Source organism: Chenopodium album, chromosome 4 (genome assembly GCF_948465745.1).
Source record: "Chenopodium album chromosome 4, dcCheAlbu1.1, whole genome shotgun sequence".
NCBI classification, from domain to species: domain Eukaryota; kingdom Viridiplantae; phylum Streptophyta; class Magnoliopsida; order Caryophyllales; family Amaranthaceae; genus Chenopodium; species Chenopodium album.
Window position 1 is genome coordinate 25,216,967 of NC_137837.1, and position 23,014 is coordinate 25,239,980.

General features: G+C 33.5%; 2 protein-coding genes across 2 annotated transcripts; both read left to right on the forward strand.

The window, feature by feature from the left end:
* The first annotated feature begins 383 nt into the window (after positions 1-383).
* LOC145626866 (cationic amino acid transporter 7, chloroplastic-like) lies at positions 384-8,526 on the forward strand. The gene is made up of 5 exons (XM_081679336.1): positions 384-916; positions 1,007-1,226; positions 1,359-1,707; positions 3,486-3,717; positions 7,876-8,526. Exons 1-5 carry the CDS (start codon positions 523-525, stop codon positions 8,430-8,432), a joined length of 1,752 nt encoding a protein of 583 aa, XP_081535462.1. The 5' UTR covers positions 384-522; the 3' UTR covers positions 8,433-8,526.
* Positions 8,527-11,847: 3,321 nt separating this feature from the next.
* On the forward strand, positions 11,848-15,210 carry LOC145627801 (protein FAR1-RELATED SEQUENCE 6-like). The gene is made up of 4 exons (XM_081680147.1): positions 11,848-13,211; positions 13,435-14,662; positions 14,798-14,869; positions 14,963-15,210. Exons 1-2 carry the CDS (start codon positions 11,848-11,850, stop codon positions 14,369-14,371), a joined length of 2,301 nt encoding a protein of 766 aa, XP_081536273.1. The 3' UTR covers positions 14,372-14,662; positions 14,798-14,869; positions 14,963-15,210.
* Positions 15,211-23,014: the final 7,804 nt, after the last annotated feature.

The window sequence follows — 23,014 nt, forward strand, 5'->3', positions numbered from 1 at the left end:
TTGGAATATTTGTTGTTTTGCAGGTTGGACCGTCTCGTTGCCAGAAGAGCGTGACCAGTATCCCAGGAAATCCAAAAAAGCCCCGAAATAAGTACTTTTTTCAATTTCTCCTAAAAATTCACCCAAAAAAAAAAGCAAATATTTAAAGTATCTAAAAATGAAGGGAATTTGTTTTAAATTATTTTTTAATAACCGTAAAAAGTTAAATTAGATAAAAAAAAAAATAGATACAGAAAGTATTAATGTAAGAGTAAAACTCTCATAGGGAGTGGAAAACCCATCAACACAACTGTCCTTATCTTCAATTCTTAATTTCAACATTTGTTTTTTCCTTTATATTTTCACTACCCCTTCATCTATTTTAACTAATTAGCAGCAACTTTTCCACTTTCCAACTCCACCATTTCCGTCCCTTCTTCCTCTCCACTCTCAAAACAAGCAACCTCCCTTCCAAATACCCAAAAACAGAGTCATCTCATCTCCCCTTCAAATCTTCAATACAAGTTTCCAAATACAACAACAATGGCACAATCTATAGAATCATCTTCCTCATCATTCTCCACCATCTCTGCTTACTTCCGGGCCCTGAGTCAAACCCCGCAACGCCTCGCTCGCCGAGCCATTTCCGTCTCCACCCCTTTCGAGGAGCTCAGCCATGTCCGAGCCCGCTCCGGGCCCGACATGCGACGATCCCTCCGTTGGTACGACCTCGTTGCCCTCGGCATCGGCGGTATGGTCGGCGCTGGCATCTTCGTCACCGCCGGTAAAGCCTCTCATTCTTACGCTGGCCCTGCCGTCGTCCTTTCCTACGCCATTGCCGGCCTTTGCGCTCTTCTCTCCGCCTTCTGCTACACCGAGTTCGCCGTTGATATCCCCCTTGCCGGCGGCGCCTTCACCTATCTCCGCGTCACCTTCGGTAACCTTAACCTTTCTCTAACCCTCTGCTTTTGTTCTTTTTTTGGAAATAAAAAATGATGGGATTTTAATTTATGTAATAATGAAACAGGGGAATTTGCTGCATTTTTAACTGGAGCAAATTTAGTGTTGGATTATGTACTATCCAATGCCGCCGTTGCTAGAAGTTTCACCGCTTACTTCGGCACCGCAATCGGTATCTCCACCTCTAAATGGAGGTTTACTCTCTCTCTCCTTCCTAAAGGCTTCAATGAAATCGACGTCATTGCCGTCCTCGTCGTTCTCATCATCACCATCATAATTTGTTATAGGTACATTATACTCGGAACATGCATTACTTTGACCACTAATATAAAAAAAATTGAACAAATTAAAAACATTTAAAAATATATATCGGTATTATATGGAGACAAATCTAACGAGATGATTGTTTGTTTAAACAGTACAAGGGAGAGTTCAGTAGTGAACATGCTTCTAACAGCACTACATTTGATATTCATTGGATTCATAATAGTGTTGGGATACACAAAAGGAGATGTAAAGAATTTCACGAAACCAGAAAACCCGAATAACCCGGGTGGGTTTTTTCCATACGGGTTAACCGGAGTATTTAATGGAGCAGCATTGGTTTACTTGAGTTACATTGGATACGACGCCGTTTCGACAATGGCTGAGGAAGTTCATAACCCGGTTAAAGATATTCCAATTGGAGTTTCGGGTTCGGTTATTATCGTCACTGTTCTATACTGCTTGATGTCTATTTCCATGTCCATGCTCCTTCCATACGACGCCGTACGTCTCCCAATCAAAATTCATTTTTAATATTTTCACTTTTTATTTAATTATTGTTTCATGGGAGTATGGGTCCTATTTGGCTATTATAGTTTAACCCCAACCTTAAAGTAATTCATCAATTTTTTTCATTTTTTGAACTTAATAATTAAAAATTAATTATACTATTTCATTTATAATTAAAAAAATTCATCGATAAATGACAATAATATATGCGAGATTTAGACCAAGATACATTGTTGTACCATATAATCATATCCAATTGGTCATAAAAAAAGAAATAATCAAATTCAATACTAATTCAACTATATTAATTGACATATTGTTAAAAATCTTGATGTTGAAGGTTATGGAAAGCTATTGAGTAATTATAATCTTAAATTGTCATAAATATGAATTTAATATTCCATGTGATGCATTTGAATATACTTCATCAGGTCATAGGTGCCACACCAAACGGAATCACTTGTATGGTAAAAGATGCTCCAATGAAAAATGATGCATGACTGTTAAAATAAGGAGTCTAATGTCATTGGATATTGACTATTCTAGATCAGAGTAAAGATTTAAATAATATTTATTTTTTACTCTTATTTATTACCACTATTTTTTTTTTTTTTAATTTTTATTTTTATAATTTTACTCTAAATTAAAACATACGAGTATTTTTTCTTTAAAATCAACTTAAGTTTACTTTTTTTTTTTTTTTTTTTTTTTTTTTTTATTTTTATTTATTATTTATTTTTTAATTTTGTGTAATTTTTAAATCTTTTTGGTAGCTCAACTATAAAAGGTTTGACATTTGCGTGTACACAATAAATTCTAAATACTCATAGTTTGTATGAAACTCATATCATACAAAAAGTTTGATTGTGAGATTTTATTGAGGAATATTTTGACTACGTGGATTAGAAAAAAGAAAGCAATAAACTCTAACTGAGTTGGAAAGGTCAAACTATTCTGACAAGTACGCATGTGATAATGAAATTATGATTGTTGCCATTAGTTTTATTTTACTATTTTTGTTAACTTATCTAAACTATTTCTATGAACCAAATTCACATTTAAAAATATTATATTACTCCTTCCATTCCATTGACATAAAAACAATATTTCGAAGGGACTTTCTTTCATTCTACAAATAAAAACAATTTCAAGCACTACCATTGTTATTATTTATGACGATTTTATATAAAGATTGAGTAAAAAATGTCTAATTATTATAAATAATTTGAAACGAAAATAGTCTACTCCCTCCATTTTTTAATATTTACTCCACATATTATTTTTAGTCATTTTTAAATGCATGCTTCATTTCTTTTTACAGTATTTAATTCATTCTCTTAACTAGTGGATCCAACATAAATTATATTTTAATTAATTTTATATACTCTTATCTATTTTTGTTTTTTTTTCCAATTTTTTTTTTTTACTTATTCTACTACCTTCATATTTTAATACTTTTTCTAATTTATCCTAAAACTCTACAAATGGAGGAATAAAACAAATATTTAAAGAAAAATGATTAAGAAGCTAAAAAAATATATGTTGAGGAAAAACTAACATTAATTACACTGATTTACGAGTGATTTTTTCATGAATTTCCAACTTAATTCCATTTTAAAAAGTATATTAAATGCTTATATATAACATCATTACCCATATTTAAAAACAAGGGGAGTATTTGTGTTGGATAATGTATATTGATGATTATGCGAAATTGGACTAATACAAAAATATTTGTTTTTTTGGTAAATATTGGTGATGGGGTTGTACAGATAGACCCAGAAGCAGCATTTACAGGGGCATTCAAGGGAGAAAAAGGATTGGAATGGGTGTCAAAAGTGATAGGAAGTGGGGCAAGTTTTGGGATATTGACATCATTAATGGTGTCGATGTTGGGACAAGCTCGTTACATGTGTGTGATCGGACGGTCAAACGTAGTTCCATCTTGGTTTGCTAGGGTCCACCCGAGGACATCTACACCCGTCAACGCTTCCGCTTTTCTCGGTAACGTTGCTTTCTCTTCCTTTTCTCACCGTTCCTACTCATTACTACTACGAGTATTATTATTAGGCAAAATTACTGTCATTGACACTAATCTTGTGAAGTTTTGTAATTATTGACACCAATATCAATTGTTAAATTGACACTACCTTGCTATATAACTTAAAAAATTAACGTAAATGACACTAAACAACTAATTTTAACTTTCAACCCTTATACAAATATGAAACTCCTTTTCAACAATCATTTACTTCAAAAAGATCTTAATCTATTGGAAAGATAAAATAATATAGATGCCATATAGTGTTATTGAATGTTTAATCTCTTTAATGTCAAGTTTATGTCAATTTAACAAGTGACACAAGTTCGTGTTAATATTTACAACATACTCTTAAGTTGGTGTTAATGAATGTAATTTTGCTTTATTATAACTTCACTCGTTTTATAATAATCGCAATTTTTTTTTATATCAATTTCATATTAATTGCAACATTTTTTTATAGTTTTAGATTTGAAATTGCAACATTTTTTTATAGTTTTACATTTTTTTTACATCACCCACTAATTCCACCGTCATATATATTTTATTATTTTTTTCCTACCAGACTACCAATCCCACTCATAATTAATACGTAAGAAGGGAGTATGATTTTATTTTGGATTCATCCTTCTATTTACGGAGTTTAATAATTAAATGATTATACTCTCTTATTTTATCCTTTCTTTTTTCTCTCTTTGGTTGCTTTGTATATTTGATTTTTTGTTTTTTCATGGTTTTTGTTTGTTGTTTCTCTCAAGTTAGGCCGTTGTGTTTTCGGTTATTATAGGGTTGTGTAAAGCATTTTGCTTTCTTTGTGAATCGTGTAAGTTTTAGGTTAAAATCCTACAAAAATAAATTAAAGTTTTAGGTTAAAAGAGGAAAAAAAAGTATACAGTATTTTTTTACTGACTCTAAATTATGGGTTTTTGTTTGTTTTTCTCAATTAGGCCGTTGTGTTTAGGGTTATTGTAGTTGGATTATGTAGAGCAATTTGCTTTCCTTGTAAATTGCTTATTAATATATGGATATGTTATCTTCACCATGAAAAAAAAATTACTAGCTTAATAAGTTGAGGTAAACAGAAATACAGTATGTACTTGATATGGTTTTTTATAAATAAAAGTAAAGATACGTCATTATAGCTGTTATATTGGTTTAACATGCAATTTAATTTAGAATGTCATCGAGCTTAATTGGTCGAGTTTTAATATGAATTAAGAGTCTTGCATCTACGAGTATATAGCCATCTACGACTGCCTCTTGTGACTCTCTACATGAATAAAAAAATATAGGATGTACTGTTGGCAAAAAATGAAGAATAATTCGGTTTTAGAAAAAAAAATTCAGTTTTATGAAGAGCATGGTTGGAAGATGCTTTTTCAATAAGGACCTAGTACTAATTTAATGAGTGCACCCTACAAAATATTTTTTGAAGTAGATATTGTCGAGTAATTTGATTGGTTAATTATTGACGCTACTTACAGTATGTGACACTTTTATATGTGCTTACGTAACAATTACGGAGTACAAATAATAGTTTGAACTTTAAAGTTGATTTTTTTTAAAAAAATGTTCTCCGTATATTCTTGCCTCATTAGAAATTTTATGTAGTTTTAAGACTAATGACATATTAAAATGACAATCAAATGGAGTTGAATGTTAGAATTCATGGATGCTTATTTGGGATCATTTGTGTAATGTACTTTCAATGGCCAGTAAATTTCGAGTAAAACATGAAGAAATCGTCGTAAATAAACTCTTTCCAAAACTAAAAAAAAAAACAAATAAACAACGTCAGTGTATTCAATTGAACAAGTTGGTTGATCTAAAATTTCACACAAGTGATACATCTAAAACGATTATTTAGAAGATTGCTGATGATATAGTTGTTGTCTTGTATAATATACATAGGTACAACTTCAACTTTCATGGTAGCTGAAGTGTGTCATGTTGATGTGGGAAATGTTGTCATAACATATTTATTATTGTTTTGATAACCTGAAAATTTATATATAGACAACCTTACGTGTTGTTTTTGGACTATATGGGAAGATATGGATGAATGATCATTAGTAATGGATTACAAAAGCCGCAAATGAAACAACATGTGGGTCATACTTTTATGATTTTTATTGTTTTTGTGTAATTGTCGGCCATTTTTCATTTGCAATAAAAATCCATTCATGTATAATGTGGGAATTGTAAAAGAAAACTTGTTGGATTATTAAATTTGATCTTTTTACTTTGGGGAGGTGGGGGGATGGGGGTGGTGGTGGAGGATAAGTTTGTTGTTAGGTCTTGAATGTGTTAGTTGCGTACTCGTGTCTGATACGGGTACATATTAAGTGTGATGATTTCAGTGTAACCACCTTATTTTTAGTATGGTATAATGTGTTAAGTGTCGATATTTATATTTGAGTGACATGGATTTGAAACGAGTATTTGATGTAAGATGAAGAGTGCGGGGAAGATAATATCTCATGTCCTTTTTATAATTTTATTGCTTATTTTGGGGTTAGAATTTGGGTTGGTCGGTGACACATCACACATGAAGTGCTATTGGACAGAACATCTGATTTTAGAGAGGAAGTGCTCTCTTGGTGTAAAGCTTTAGGGTTCAATTTCAGCAATAAAGTTGCTTTTAAATCTCTTAGGTTATCATAAGCATGGCTGTATGAGATCCCAAGGGACTTCAGGCTTTAAATTCATGGGAAAAACGTTTATGTTTTTTCTGTGGCTCAAAGAGTCATGAAAATTGAGTATTTTAAACATAAATTTTTTAAGTATTGTATATTATTTGTTACATTTGAATTATATATAAAAAGCATCAAACCTAAGAAAATTGTTTTGATTAATTGAAATCTGATATGTTACACCACTGCACTACTGAAACATTTGTAAAAAAATGTAAAATGTAAGTATAATTAGTGAAGTTTTAAGCTAATTTTAAGTGCTTTAAGTTTTAAGCTAATTAGTGAAATAAAGTATTTCTCAGAAATTTCCTTTTAGGGATACCTTCAATTTTTGGCTTGCACTACCTTCAATTGGCAATGAATTTATTTTATAACACGTGGCACATGATCTTTATTAGAAATGCTTTTTAATATAGATGTATAGATTCATAAGCCAAAAAAGGAAATCTGGTTTATTGTATCTTTAAATCATCTTATGGTTTAAGAATTACCTCAGTTAATCGTCAATTGCTGAATCTAGTGATATGCATTTATTGAATTAACACGATTTATGTACCTATACTTGTTTCAAGCTCCATTTGAGACCTCTGATGATTGGAAATATACAAATACGTGCAAAAAGGTTGTGTTTCCTATTTTGTAAAGACTAGATACCAAGGAAAGTTGCGCTAGATTTTGATTCAAAAGGCTAGTCATTGTTCTAATGTTCAGTTTAAGATTCTAGGAAAGTTTAGATGGGTAAAGTGAATATAGTAGCTACTTTAGTTACTATTTAAGTTGCTTGAGAACGCCGACTTTGTTAAAAAAAAAAGCATTGTTCTTAATATCCTTTTGATCTGTACCATTAGCTCTTATGAAAGTGATGCTTTGGTTGCAATATGCTCTCTTGATGATCTTCCTTTTTTGATATATGCTTTAGTGGATAGACTATTTAAGTGGAATACTCTTATCACTTTTGAGAAGTTTTCAAGTGCTCAATCTTTAGTAAGTTATGCTCATTGGTGGATGTTCAATGGAATCAAAAATGTTCTTTTCAAATGAAAGTATATTGCTTGTGAAGCTTCCCCTCTATTAGGAGGGCGGCTAGAATCATAACTGTGCATATCACAGGGTATTTGAGAATTTATTAAACAGATGCGCTACTTGTATCTTTTATTGTTACGAATTTAGTGTTTCTCCTTGATGATAGCATATATTTGCGAGACTTTGTTTCATTCAACTCGTAGAGATTTAAAGAACTTATATTATCTGAATATCTTCTCTGTACTTGTATTATCTGAATTTATTTTAACTGTATGTGCAAGTGTAACTTGTATTATCTCAACTTTCAAGACTTTTTAGATTACTTGATTAAGTTGAATTTAATGTTACATTTGATGAATTAACAAGGTTCATATGTCCTTAATACCAATTCCCCTCCTCTTGCAGGAATTTTGACAGCAGCCATTGCAATGTTCACTGATCTTGATATTCTTCTCAACCTAGTATCAATTGGCACGCTCTTTGTCTTCTACATGGTCGCGAATGCTGTAGTTTATCGACGATATGTAGCTATAGGAACGACAAATCCGTGGCCTACATTGTCGTTCCTTTGCTCTTTTTCAGTCACCTCTATTCTGTTCACACTAATATGGCATTTTGTACCATCTGGTAGACTTCAAGATATAATGCTCGGCGTATGTGCCATCATTGCCATAGCGCTCTTGCAGTTATTTCAGTGGCTCGTTCCTCAGGCACGTAAACCTGAGTTTTGGGGTGTTCCTTTGATGCCATGGCTACCATCAATGTCTATATTCCTCAACATTTTCTTGTTGGGCTCACTCGATGGACCGTCGTATATTCGATTTGTATTTTTCTCTGTTCTTGCTACTGTTGTATATGTATTGTACAGTGTCCATGCTAGCTTTGATGCAGAGAAAAAGGGGTGTTTAAGCACAAAGAACAACAGAATGGTCTTAAAGCAACAAGAAATGGGTGGTGTTTGAGTTCCTATATGAAATTATCATTTAGTCTTAGCTAGTACTACGTATAAAGTTCTTTGTAACATTCCTTATCTATCCTCTTATAATTGTCTTTTGACATTGTTATTACTTAGCTTACTCTCATGTACAAGTCAAAAGAATTCAGTAGAGGGAATTTTGTTAAAAAGTGAAATATAAGGAATGAGATGAGAATTGTGCGTCGTTTAGAATTAGTAATCACATTGTCTCACTTTCGAACTAGAATTTTGTGTTTTGACTAAAATATGTTTAATAACAAGTTTTTTTATCTTAGGTGTGAAAAGAAGTGTGATGATAATCTAGACATTCTAGTAAAGTACTAAAGTGCACTAAGCATATGTGACTATTAATTTTAAATGGAAGTAATATTTACCAATACCGATAAAGTAAGCGTTGGCAGCGCGTAATAAGTCTCAAGTCTCATATGGTCTTTAAATAATTGGAGAAGATGAAGTCCACTAAAAAGATTTGGAAGGGGATATTGACTTGTGGATAGAAAGTTTCTTTGTGGAAAGTGGAGAAATATCATAGAGATGTTCTTGCAATAAAGGAGGTCCAAATGATTCTTTTTGGTGACTTATCTTGAAGATGCTGTGGAATCACAAGCATTGTGTAATTCTAATTGGTGGCAATTTGATCCTAAAAAGAAATGCCATATAAACTGATACAATTTTTAGCACTTTGACTTTCTAAATTCAACAATAATTCCATTTTATACAGTAAGTTTGAAGTATATGGACTTTATATCACGAATATTCATATCCATGTACATACACTGCAACATGTAAGAAGTGTTCTTCTTACTCTTATCACCTCTAATTTCTTATAGTATCTGCAGGCTACGATTTCAGATAAGGATTGAGGATAATTTTTAAATCTTACATAATTAGAATTCTCCATGAAGGAATTGTAGGAGTTTGATGCTAGGAAAAAATTGATGTCAGCGGTACTAAGTATGGTCGGTCTTACTTAAAAGGTCGCAACTATTGATTAACTTAGGGTGGTCTTAACTTTAGAGGGGTCCTTCCCAAATGAGTCCCTAAGATGTTTTTGTCTGACTTGACCGGTTAATAGTGTCATATGTATTGTTTTCATTAGGTGTTGATAAAAAAAAAGTCTACTAATACACTTGGAACAGTGCGACACTGCGACTCCTTAAGATAGGAGTACTCTTTTGGCTGGCTGTGATGCTAAGGCTATCTATTTAATTTTGATATACTCTGTACCTTTTATGTTTGAAATTAGGGATTTGTTAGATTTTCAAAGTTGGTTAGGTTTGTTTAAGTATGTTCCCCAAGCTTTTAAGGAACCAGTTCATGTATGATATGTGAATTTAATACAACTTCCTAAAGCGTCTTTATGCTCTACTCCCCCGTCCCCTTTTAATAGTCCTTTATGAACAAATTTTAGTCCCAAAATATTCACCCAATTTGCTTTTTCCAACAATAATTAATATTAATTTTTTTTTACCAAAATTCCCACCAATTTGCAATAATATTTGTGCAAATTTAAGGGTCTGTTCACATTTACTTAATTTCATTTCAATTCAGTTCAGTTCTAATCAATTCAATTAAGCTCTAATCAGTTTAGTTCAGCTCCTAATTTCCCTCTCTCATAAAATATTCATTTCAGCTCAGTTAAGTTCCAATCAGTTCAGTTCAGCTCCAATAAGTTCAGTTCAGCTCAGTTCAGTCAACTCATTTCAGTAAATGTGAACAGGCTCTAAGTTTTCCATGTAAATTTTGTTTTCCCATATACTTTTATTACTTTCTCTCTCTACTTTTTTGCATACCCAATGTCAATTTACCTTTTCAATGTACTTTAATTATTTTTATTTGTATTTATTAATTTCCGTAAAAAATGCTCATAAGTGACTATCAAAAGGAGACGGAGGGAGTATTATATTTATTGTGTATCTATGAAAGTCTGACTCTTCCCATGCTTAATTTGTTAGGAGTACCTAGAGAAGATTTTGCTAGGAATAGCAAGGAAGCTAAGGTTGGCCCCGGCTCATATGGTAGGGGTAACACTCAAGGTTAACACCTACGACCTACCTTTTAGTTAGTTGGTTCCATCCTACAGCAAAAAAGATCGGAGGGTAATAAGATTGAAAGTTATTTTGCGATCTAGGGCGCGCCCCCATTGATCTTGTTGATCAATATAACTTTCGAATCAAAATGGCCCTTTTGTAATTAAAGTGAACAGTAAACTGCCACTTAAGGAGGGCTTGTAAAGTTGGCAATTAGTCAGCTGCTGAGTAGGATGCCTCGTAGACAAAAAATGTTAACGGTTGATGTTGCCGTCTATCTTCCGCCGTCATGTATTTAGAGCAACGTCATAGTGCAAAATGTATGTCCATCCTCACCACAAATAATACATGCTACTTTGTGAATGATTTGTCCTATTTATATCCACTTATGATGAAAATGGCCCTTTTTGAATTCAAAAGGATTTGTCTTGTATATATCCACTAATGGTGCTTGCTGTTGTTTTGATGTGCTTGATTCAAAAACACCACCTACCATTATATCCATTGTTATGGCAAGTGAGTTCGGAATCAGGAGGTTGATGCGAGTGATTTTGGTATCGAATGAGCCAATTTGCTGCTAATTCGAATACTAGAGTAAGTTCAAAGTTTGATTGTAATTGGATTAATGTAAATTTGCCTGTTCATATGTAATTAATGTAATCGAATTTTGTATATATTAATGAATATTTATGTATAAATTATTTTAAACTCTCTACTGGACTTATATTATGTTCCATGTGTTAAAAGTAATTGAAATTGTATTAAAATTGGTGTGTGTTAGAGATTTTTTACGAATTTGCATTGATATATAATAGTTGTGTACTTATTTGCAAGTTTTAATAAGGAGTACGTAATTTAAAGGATGTATGATTAGTATTGTAATAAAATTGTTAATGTAATGCAATTATTTAGTAATTTGGAGCATTGGTTATTTGGTGGATAATCGTAAGTATGGCGTGTATATAGAGCTTAATAGGGAATTGATTTTAGATTTGATCGCGTGGTATTAAGGATGTCGCAAGGTTAATATAAATGGTTTAATAATTTTATAATTGTTTCGTACGTATGGGTTTGTGTGAAGTTTTACTAAGTGAGAGTATTGATATCTTCAAATCACATAGTAGGATTATTGTTATTTGTGTAAGTATAGATGATTGAGTATTATATTCTTATATGTTTTAGTGTAGATTAAAGTAGTCGTTGAAAGAGTGGATTAATGATCTTGATTTAGGTTAGAGATATTTGATACAATATGAAAGTTTTTAAGATTAAACTATTTAGATTAACTGGCCATTCGAAAGTAATGTTTATTGACACTCTAACTAGAATGTGTTTGCTTGTTTTAGAAATTGGAAGACGTCTAAACTAGACATGGAGAACTGTACTGTGTCACCTGCTGTTGTTGGACTTGTGGATGGTTTGCAAGATAAGGGGAGTGGGGTTAGGTGCAGATGCATAGGGGATTCGTGTATGGAAGATGATGGACACCAATGTTGTGAAGTCGGAGATGAAATTGTACCTTATGTGGAGAGGGAACTCAGTCCACCTAGATATCCTGGATCACCTAGTCCAACTTATGTAACCCACAGGCCCCCCATCAAAACAGTGGAGACGGTTGAAACCACGGTGGCTAGTAATCATGTTAGTGTACACACATATGTCGAGGCTCCTAAAATTGGAATGGTGTTCAACAATTGGAAAGATGTGGAAGCATATTACAAAGAATATGCCGAACAAAAAGGTTTTGGGGTTTGTAGAGTGCAAGGGGTATATTCTAAGGGTTCGAAAAGAGATCGGACAGCAACAACTTGGAGGTGTGAATGTTGGGGGGGACCAGACATGAGGGCTCAGAGGGAGGCTAAGAAGAGGGCAAAATCAATGGATCCATCTGGGTCTGGTGGAGTTGTTGATGGTGTAGTTTGTGAGGATGAACTTAGTCATAGAAAACGGCGGTCTAAAAAATGTGGTTGCCAAGCAATGATATATGGAAGTCTCGATAAGGATGGTGTGTGGACTTTAAAGAAAGTCCATTTGGAACATACCCACTTAACTTCACCAGGCAAGGCAAAGCTAGTTAAGGAGTATCGGATGAAGAATTATACATCCAGGGTTAGGAGGCAGCTTTTGAATTATTTTGAGGAGGGTGTGCCAGTATCCCAAATTCATAGTTGTATGGTTAATGACAGTGGTGGACCCGAGAATATTGCATTTACTGTAAAAGACCTTCAACACGAGGTGTACAAGGAACGAAGGTTACAAATGGTCGGCGGTGACTCAACGGCGATGATGGCTTATTTTGCCAAAATGCAAGTTGGGAGTCAAAATTTTTACCACTCACAGAGGTTGGATGATGAAGGACGATTGAAAGATGTATTATGGGTTGATGCTAGGAGTCGTGTTTCTTACGAAGAGTTTGGAGATGTTGTGTGCTTTGATGCTACATATTTGACTAATGAGTATGATTTACCATTTGTCAATTTTGTAGGTGTTAACCATCATGGACAATCAATTCTGTTGGGATGTGCGTTGGTTTCCCGCGAGGATTGCGATACATACCACTGGATTTTTAAACAATGGTTAGAATGCATGAATAATCGTGCACCGGCAGCAATTCTAACAGATCAAGCGGCTACAATGAGGAAGCCACTAGAGGAAATCATGCCATTAACAAGGCATCTTTGGTGCATTTGGCACATAATGAAAAAAATTCCAGAGAAGTTGGGTAAATGTAAAAGGTATACGGTGTAACAGTATGCGTCTCAATGGGCAACAAGTAGATTAGTATTACATAGAGTTATAATCATAGTGCATTACAACATTCTTATCTCGTTAAAAAAAAAAATTAAACTGATTTGAATATGTGTTCCATTACGTTCATAAAACAATATTATTATAAAAAAAGATATACGTGTCCATCATTGTTGGTTTTACTTAATAAAATTGCTCTGCTGTTTTCAGGTATAAGGAGTTCAAAAACGTGCTTAAGGCCACTGTGTACGAAAGTTTTACAGTGAAAGAGTTTGAAAGCAGGTGGCTATCATTTGTAAAAGAGTATGAATTGCACGATAATGACTGGCTGACTGTGCTTTTTAAGGAACGCCATATGTGGGTGCCCGCGTTTATGAAGGAATATTTTTGGGTTGGAATGAAGACAACACAAAGAGTGGAGAGAATCAACATCTTTTTTGATGGTTTTGTTAATTGTCGGACGAAACTATTCGAATTCCCACAAAAGTACTCTAGAGCTATGACAAAGCGGGTTAAAGATGAGACGGACGCAGACGCAAAATGCTCTAAGTACCTTCGAAGACTGGTTATTGGTTTCAACGTGGAGAAGGTTTTTCAAAAGCTCTACACTGACACAAAGTTTCAAGAGGTTCAAACCGAATGCTGTAGGATGATGTACTGCTATCCTCGTGATGAAATTAAGGTGTCTGAGAATGAGATTCAATATGTAATTGAGGACCGTGTGTGGATTGTCCCTGAAGGGTCAAGCGAGGAAGTGTTAACAGATCGACGACGGTTCTATTGTGCAACCTTCAACACAGACACTAAGGAGATTTTATGTGACTGCTGTAAATTTGAAACACATGGTATCATGTGTAAGCACATTATAAGGATCCTTGATTTAAATTTTGTGAAGGAGGTGCCAAACAAGTACATTGTTAACAGATGGCGCAAAGACATAATGCGTAAGCACACTAGGGTGAAGGTTTCCTACCATGATCCAAGTAAGTATGTTGAAGTTATCCGCTACAATAGGCTTATGAATGTGTTTGAAGGAATATGTGATGAGGCGGCCATGGTTAACGATGAGACTATGGAGATGGTGTTAGCATCGCTTGGTAGATTAAAGTCTGAAGTGACCAAGTGTATGACCAGGAAGCTAGAATAAACAGTTGCAATGAGTTATCCTGGAGATGGCGCTACTACGGTTATACCTAGTGCAGATGAAAGGGGAACATCATCATCAGTTCAGAAGCCACCTTCGATGTCTCCTCCCCAACCTTCGACAAATGATGAAGCACCTTATGAACCACCAAGTGAGCAACCCTGCGGTGGGCCTCCTGACATTGGAGTAGTGCTGAAAGACCCCATTCCCAAGAAGAGAGGTCGAGGAAGGCCCAAAGCTGTTAGGTACAAAACCCTTGCTGAAATTGGGTACAAAGTACCTCCCAAAAAGAAGGTAAACCTTTATTTTTTTGTTGTTTATAAATTTGTTTGGGTAGAAGTTAAATGTTTTTGTTTAGCATAAATACGCTAAAAATAAGTCACTTGATTTGTAACATACTATTAATTGTGGAGTTTATATGTATCACAGCCCAAAAAAGTCGTAGCTAATATGGTTGATCAAGCCGATGATACGCCAACGAATTGCGTAAGGAAAATTCACGTATGCCGTTTCCTCTTATAACTAAAGCTGGCTATGTTACTACTCTCATTAGGCTAAGATTGTTTATTAATATGGTTTTCCATGTGTTGATAGGTTCGTGGAGAGATGCGAGACAATGTTCTGCCTAGTCACTTGGATTATGTTCCCGAAGGTGACAGCCTACCCCAAAATTCTTCCGACGTATCGGCAACCTTCTAAAGCTGACCATGTACACAATTGTATTATTTTGTGCCCGTTTGACATTAGTATCTGCCTAATTCCCTAAAACATAAAGTTTTAGGAACTTTAAGAAGTGATTGTTATTGTGACTTATTGCTTTGTATGAATTACATGGATTATTATTCGGGTTTTTTCTTTATTTGATTTTTAAAAAGGTTATATATTGGGTTTTTCCAAAAACAAAAAATGGTTTTATTAGTGCTGTTACCAAAAAAACAAAAAAATTAAACAAAAAAAAAACCCCGAAAAATATATATATATATATATATATATATATATATTAATGTAAACAATATAAATGGTTATATAAGTTTCGCAAATTCTAATTGGATTAATTTCATAGCCAAATTTAATACGATCACTTGTTACACATAATAATTACCAAACATTTTTCAAAATTAAACCCTTAGTTGTATTAATAAATGGTTTTGTAACCATTTGTATTAATAAATGGTTTTGTAACCATTTTTTGTATTACTGAATGGGTTCATTATTGCCATATGTTCTTAATGGAGTTTTTTCCGTCGGTCAAATTTGTAATGGATTATAGTACTGTTTCAGTTTGGGCCTCCCAGCCCAATCCGATAAACGACCCTTGCCAGATATATTATTTGAGAACCCAGAATCAAATACAATGCGAACACTTTTCACTCCATTTGGTTCATATAGTACTTAGCCCAATGACATCCTTACAGGTCTGTCATGTTTACAGGCCAGTCCACATTTGCTTATCTATACTGTTTTTAAGTTATGGCAGATTATTATAACATAACTCTATTACAAAAATAAGCACAATGCAAATCTACAGCCCATTACAAATGCACAAGGTTCATTACAAACTACAGCCTATTATAATTAGAAGGCCATACACAAGATTAATTGGGAATATATTTGACGTTTCCCAAAGAAAAACATCAATAAGTTAGATTTTCAATCTTTAAGTCATATTATCAACCAAACGTAGTAATCTATAGCACTACTTACTAGTATTGTAAACGCAGAAACTAACACTAGGGGGTTTTGACTTATGAGTACCAATGTCAACTGTGTACTATTTAGATTTAAGGAAATTAGATTACCGAAATCAAATCAAATTCATTCGGGGATGTAGAATATTGGAGGTTTCACATCACCAAAATACTCCACTGTCAATTCTTGGCCAACTCCAAATCCTTCTATTGATATCATGGACTTAACACCTTCATTGATCATACATTCCACTACGTTTTTGCACACATCATACTTAATCTGCATCGATGCACGATAGGAGTTGCTTGTTTTAGCAACTACGATTTCCACAACAGCTAACTTTGGTTAGCCACTCAGATTCTCCCTTGCAAACGCAACTGGAACGTACTGCCATTAAGAGTCAATGAATTGACATTAGTATGTAACAGGGTTTTGGGAGAGAATACATTATGAAATGAAACTATATATATATATATATATATATATATATATATATATATATATATATATATATATATATATATATATATATATATATATATATATATATTCCCCAACAACCAACAAGGCTTCATACTCTTACCATCATCCCCTTGTTTATGTACTCCTCTATGAATCGAGTGTTGAACGTACGTGATTCATTATCAACAGGAATTTTAAAACTATCATCAACACAATCATCACCGTCCTCTACCACCCAACCACCTAGTATTACTTTTTCCCTAAAATGACAATCCCGAAAATAGTACATCTCAACGACATCTCGTAATTGTATATCATTTAGACGTATGAATTCTGTCCATCCATCCTCAATTACAAGCTTATTTTGTTTTTCCATTTTTACCAAATTTATGCTTATTCGGAAAATTTGACCACGGTGGCGTTGGTGTCCTTTAGCAATGAAAAAACTCCCAGATGCCATGTGAATATGCTCACCGATCCTTTTAGGAAGAATCTGTTCGATATTAGTTGATGACCATATTATATAGATTAGATTAACATTAAAATAGTTTATTTTTGGAAAATAAATGACTGTTTTTTGAACTAACTCACCAGTCGATGGCGTCGGGATTCCTCAACAATGAATTGAAACCAAATAGGATACATTTGACCCTCTTTCTAGACATCACATAAAGAATAAACATTATGACAGTATAATCTGTATTCAGAAGTAACAAATTAAGTTCAAGCGAACCCCAAAAGTCGGATGACATTTTATGCTCAAGTATATGTGTTTGAAATTGGATTAAGCGTCTGCACTCTTAATTCATGACATACTACTCAGGTACCAGGTACATTAGAGGGCTTATTAAGTGTTGGGCTTATTAAGGAGAGTTGATAAGGATTGTAGTGCCTGTGCGCCTTCACCAAAGGGGTCAAACACGTATCAATCTACGGATCTATATGTCATTATGTTGTATAAAAATAAGATCAATCGAATTTCACTTGCATATCCTAATTATAACTTCTATTTCATATTTATATATTAATGGAGCAAGCACATTGTTCCCAAAAGTGAGCACTTCTCATTATCATACAAAAAACAGTGTTCCCAATTGATAAATCCCTGTTAACTTGATCAGAACTCTGTTTACTTGGGGACACATTGACCAAGTAACACAACATCTAGTAATTCCCTTCAATAGAAACTAAATCACTTCTCATTAGCATACCAAAAGTAGTGTTCCCAACTGAAAAGCAAGCCCAAAACACTATTATTCAATAACAAGGGCATAAAGTTAAACAAATTCGTGTTTATTAGAATAGAACTTCGAATAACAATATTACAACCCAACTATTAGTAGCCATTAAACTCAAAGCGCAAATAAACATGAAAACGGTGCTAGATATATTGTGCATTTCCACCCAAATCATCTAAATCTCGAAACACTTTATTGAATTTGTGAATCCCAACATCTAAATTACCTGGACATACATAAGGGCACTACATTGGAAAGATTTGGAGATGAGTTTACATGACTTTAATATTTTAAATTAACACAGTGAATTTAATTTAACAATTTATCGGTATTATCTGAACATTTAAATTCTAATACACAGCATCACATGTTACTCAAATGTTATCTAATCGTTAACCAATACCAACATTAGTTTAAAAACAGAAAGTTAAGAGTACATGTTACCAATTGAACCTTTTAACCTTGGAAGCGACCACACGATTTCACACCAACATCACTCAAGATCCACCGACATGCCTCTAAGAAGAACTCCCTGGATCCGTGTGTTCGTAATTCTTGTTTCCGCACTTAACTTCAATAGTCCATTAATACCGTTAATGAGTTGCGTGTGTGTAAAAAAGGGGATCAGACAACCCTGGTAGCCGGATCTAAAGGGTTGTGAATAGGCGGCGGATTCGGCAAAGGGACGATGTTTTTTCTGGGATTATAGGGTTGGCTATACTCTTCTTTAGGTATCCTTTTTTATTTTTCATTTAAGTTATTTACTCGAAATTCCGAAGATATGGTATAGCACAAACATGATGTGTGCAACTGTGCACCAATAGGCAATATGGCAATATTTTTTTTTTTTTTGAAAACCACAATATGGCAATATTTTATTGTTAAGTATTTACAAATTACCTATTTATACAATCCCTGAAATAAGTGAAAATACAACCATGCAATGACATAGACAATACTTGTATAATTTTAATATCTAACTTACTGTTTTAAAACATTGTGGTAAACGGTTATACAATTTAATCGTACAACAACGAAATATTTAAAACTATTACGATATACATATATATATATATATATATATATATATATATGTATATATATATATATATATACATATGTATATATATATATATATGTATATATACATATATATATATATATATGATTGATAACTATTTTTAACTATTTTCATTTGTAGAATTGTGATTGATGTTTGTGATTTAAACATATGGGGATAAATTTATATTGTGTGTACGTGTTCGATTATTCTCAATGAATGGAATATGGAATTTAAAAATTGGTAAAATTAAATTTTTTGGTTAATTAAAATCCGAACTACAAATTGTGCATTGCCCGTGACCGTGAATCGGTTGAATGGACAAATGTTTATGAACTACGGAGTAATAGATATATATAACTTGAAATATATAATTTGAAGGGAAGAAATAACTCCCCATCATCAACTAATCAATGATGTATTCTTATAAGTGTGTTGTTTTATTATACATATGAATCACTCCAAAAATTATACCATAAAGGTTATGTACAAATTAAACGTTAACGAAATATATAGGATATTCAACAATTAAAATCAATAATCAATAACTATATACTAAAACACACACCAGCAATGACACGTACGCAAGGTTGCTAAATTATGTTAAGCAACTCGCGACCAACTAGTAGTCGACTAAGTGGGTCAAAATTCGACTCGAGTTAGGTCGACTCGAATTCGACTCGACTATTGCTGTTAACTTGCACGACTTGAGCAACCTCTAACTTGAATCGATAAGCGCGTGAGCAACTCCATAAAATATTATTACTACAGAAGTAACAATAAAAATTATTATGTTTCAACAAATTTGACACTTATTAGGTCTCAATTTATATAATAAAAATCAAACATAGACAAATAATACCCATATATAATAAGGAAAATACTATGAAATGAACAATAATTAGATAAAGGCGTATAATAATAGGAAAACCAAAATATTAACAAGCAGACCGTGAGCTACTCGACTCGACTCATAAATATAACGAGCACTAGTCGAGCAGGTGTTATTTCCTGCAAACTTAAGCGATGACGAGTTGAGCACATGTACATAGTTTTCGAGTTAAATCGAGCACCCCTCTGCTCGTGATCGACTCGCTCGATGGGGACGCCTACTTCAGTTTTGCGTTACAAAATAAAAGAAACAAACACTTGGTACAAAACATACCCTTACCAACCCGACTGGAAAGTAAACAAAATAATATTCGACTTCACTAATTTCAGTGGCTGTAAAAAGTTTTTTGGTCTTCATGCAAATACTATTTTACTTTATTTACTTTTTTAAGATAAGCGATGTAGGTATTTACATTTGTCAGCTCTATGTCTATGTATACACACACAGATAGATCAGATACTTTATTAGTTTTTTAGGGGTTATTCACTTAGTGTTTTACATGTAATCTCGTTCTTGTAATAATTCCGTAGGATGCCACAACTACCCTAGAATATAATTAGTTAAAATAACAGATTAAAATAAAACCGGAAAACAAATCATGAGTAAACCATTGTACTTATTTAAGTTATATATTATACAACATTTGTGGAAAGAATATTAATTATCTTAGTTGTACAACTGGTATATTGACCCTACTTGCAACCACATCATACAAGGTTCGATTACCCACTGCTACATTTTTGTAAAATCTTTTTTCATAAATTGTATAGAGAATGTCAAAAATACCCCTTCATCAAGGGCTACAACATATGGGCCGGTTTGTTGATCTCCAGGCTACAACATATGGGCCAGTTTGATGATCTTCATCTACATATGCCCAATTAGGCTTAGGTTCCAAATATTATCCAGTAAGAATGTTCATATGTGACATTTGGTTAGACGGGCCACTTGTCCTAAGTTGTCCGCTTAAGTACAACATGTAACAATTTTACCTAACACAATTGAATTTCATATCATCTATTGACTTGAAAAGTCAATCTTCTTTTACACTATATTGTACCCACATCACTCTTACATGTAATATATGTGGAACGGTAGAATGACACGATGACAAATGCATATTACTGTCATAGGGGATTAACATGAAATGTTAAACTAAAAAATAAACTGGGGATCCATCTTTTACACATACCTTTTGAGCATGCATTTCGGTAAACCCGTGTCTAATCTTGTTAACATATTTTGTTTCAACCTGCCATACACTGGTTATTAAAATAACAATTTTATAAAATATGAACTCAACTTGCAAGCACAATCTTCATGGATATTTGTTTTGGGCTACATTAACTCTTCTATACATTGAAACTGAGGAATACTAGATTCTTCCCTCTAAATATTGAATGTATGACCACACAAGTCAAAACAATTGTAATAGGAATTTGTGTTTATTGTAGTGTTAAACTAAGTATTCCTTATTGTTATTTAGTGCCTCGTTTGATATGATTCCTTTACATGACTCAATTTAACACCATATATTTACTCCAATTCTACATTATTTCCACACTTTGTTAAAATAAATAAAGACAAGACTTCATGTAATTGTTAGCTGACATATTCAATGAATATACTAAACAATGATCCAAATTTTACACATACCAAGATTGTCTGAAGTATAAAATATCTCATTTCTTCTTTACGTTTCAACTACATTGTTAAATAGGGTGCTTTGAAGCTTGTCATATTATTCACCTGTTACTGACATGGTAATACTAATAACTTATATAATTATTTTAATTATTATGCTTAAGGCTTTCCTCGCTATCTCTACAGAATGTTTATAGTAGATTAGATTAAAGAAGTCTTGCCAAAATTCTTTATCAGTGCACTTTAAAAAAAAAATTAGGCAGTTGAGATGAAACTAAGTCATTATTGTTGCTATGAGAACGTACAATGTTGAGAGTCCAATTGATCCGATGTAAACAGATTTGATAGTCCAATTCGTACATAAACAACACTGTAACCACACAAATTACACAATTGCCGATCTTAACATAACAAAACACATAAAAACAATCACACATAAACAAAATACATATTCCAAATTATCCGATACAACCCATAAACACCTGCTACAGAATAACCAAATCCAACAAACGTGTTACACATAAGATATATAATATTTGAGCACAAATATTATACTTACAATTACTAGGATGAATATTGCACAACAAACAAAATTAACAACTATTAATTTAAGTACGCCATAATAACTTCAACAGCTTCCCACACGATTGAGTAGCTGATCGACAAACACCTCACCTTGCATCAAACATCTGGCATGGTTCGCCATGTTTACCTAGCGTCACTTGGTCCTGCTCCATCACACTAAACAAATAATACATATACATCATGATCAGTAAAAAGTTAAATATTTACATAAAGGTCAAATAAAATAAACTACTTTATGTTACCAAAATATATTAATTAGTTAGTCTACAAAATAAACTACTCTTTAAATCAAATCCATACGCATTAGTTTATAAATTACTCCAAAAAACATGTAATTCATACCTTCTTAGCTCCAACACGACCTAACACACGGAGCTCATGATTTGGATTTTCTGACACAAGCACCTCTTGTGTGACTCTATTAGCATCCCACATTACTATTGTACCTCCACCCAGTGTTTTTGTCTCTTCCAACTTCCAGCTCAAACTAGTTCCTAGTAGCTTCATCATCCTCTCACAAGTAATCTTCCCAACCCGGGCCTCGGTGATAATAAAAAGCATTGGATTGTGTGTTTGCACCGCCCACTTAAAATCATCCTCAAACGAAGGCCTTGTAATGCGCCTAGCGTTCCACAAAATTATGCTTGTACCTCTAGCAATAAGATCCTTACGTGGCTCATTTTCTGGAGTGACTCTGATGACATGATAGCGGCTCAGAGGGTTCCCATCTATGACTTCAGTGCGGAACACCATGAACGCCACGTTCGTCACATCAGCCCGGACATGCAAAATCCGGAATGCATCAGTTAAGCTTCCAACTTCCGTGGTGTAAGCTGTCCTAGTAAGGGGGTATATCTTCCCGCTACGAGGTATGACTGGCTTTGGATCGATTTTATCAACCAATAGCTTCGGGATAATCTTAGTTACCCCTTCATACTCAATGAACTGTGTTTCTAGCTTGGGAATGACAGCTTGTACCTCTGGAAGTACAACGACATCCCCAGTGTGCGGCAAATGAGCGGGGACGACCTTTCCGGACGCATTCATCATCATAAGCTTGTCCATCTTGGCTGGCA

What these genes read in the sequence shown, in the direction of transcription:
- LOC145626866 (XM_081679336.1), top strand. Translation starts at nt 523, where the DNA reads ATGGCACAATCTATAGAATCATCTTCCTCATCATTCTCCACCATCTCT. An exon ending in ACCATCATAATTTGTTATAG is followed by an intron (nt 1,227 to 1,358) that starts GTACATTATACT and finishes TTGTTTAAACAG; the next exon opens with TACAAGGGAGAGTTCAGTAG. An exon ending in TGCTCCTTCCATACGACGCC is followed by an intron (nt 1,708 to 3,485) that starts GTACGTCTCCCA and finishes GGGGTTGTACAG; the next exon opens with ATAGACCCAGAAGCAGCATT.
- LOC145627801 (XM_081680147.1), top strand. Translation starts at nt 11,848, where the DNA reads ATGGAGAACTGTACTGTGTCACCTGCTGTTGTTGGACTTGTGGATGGT. An exon ending in AAGTTGGGTAAATGTAAAAG is followed by an intron (nt 13,212 to 13,434) that starts GTATACGGTGTA and finishes TGCTGTTTTCAG; the next exon opens with GTATAAGGAGTTCAAAAACG.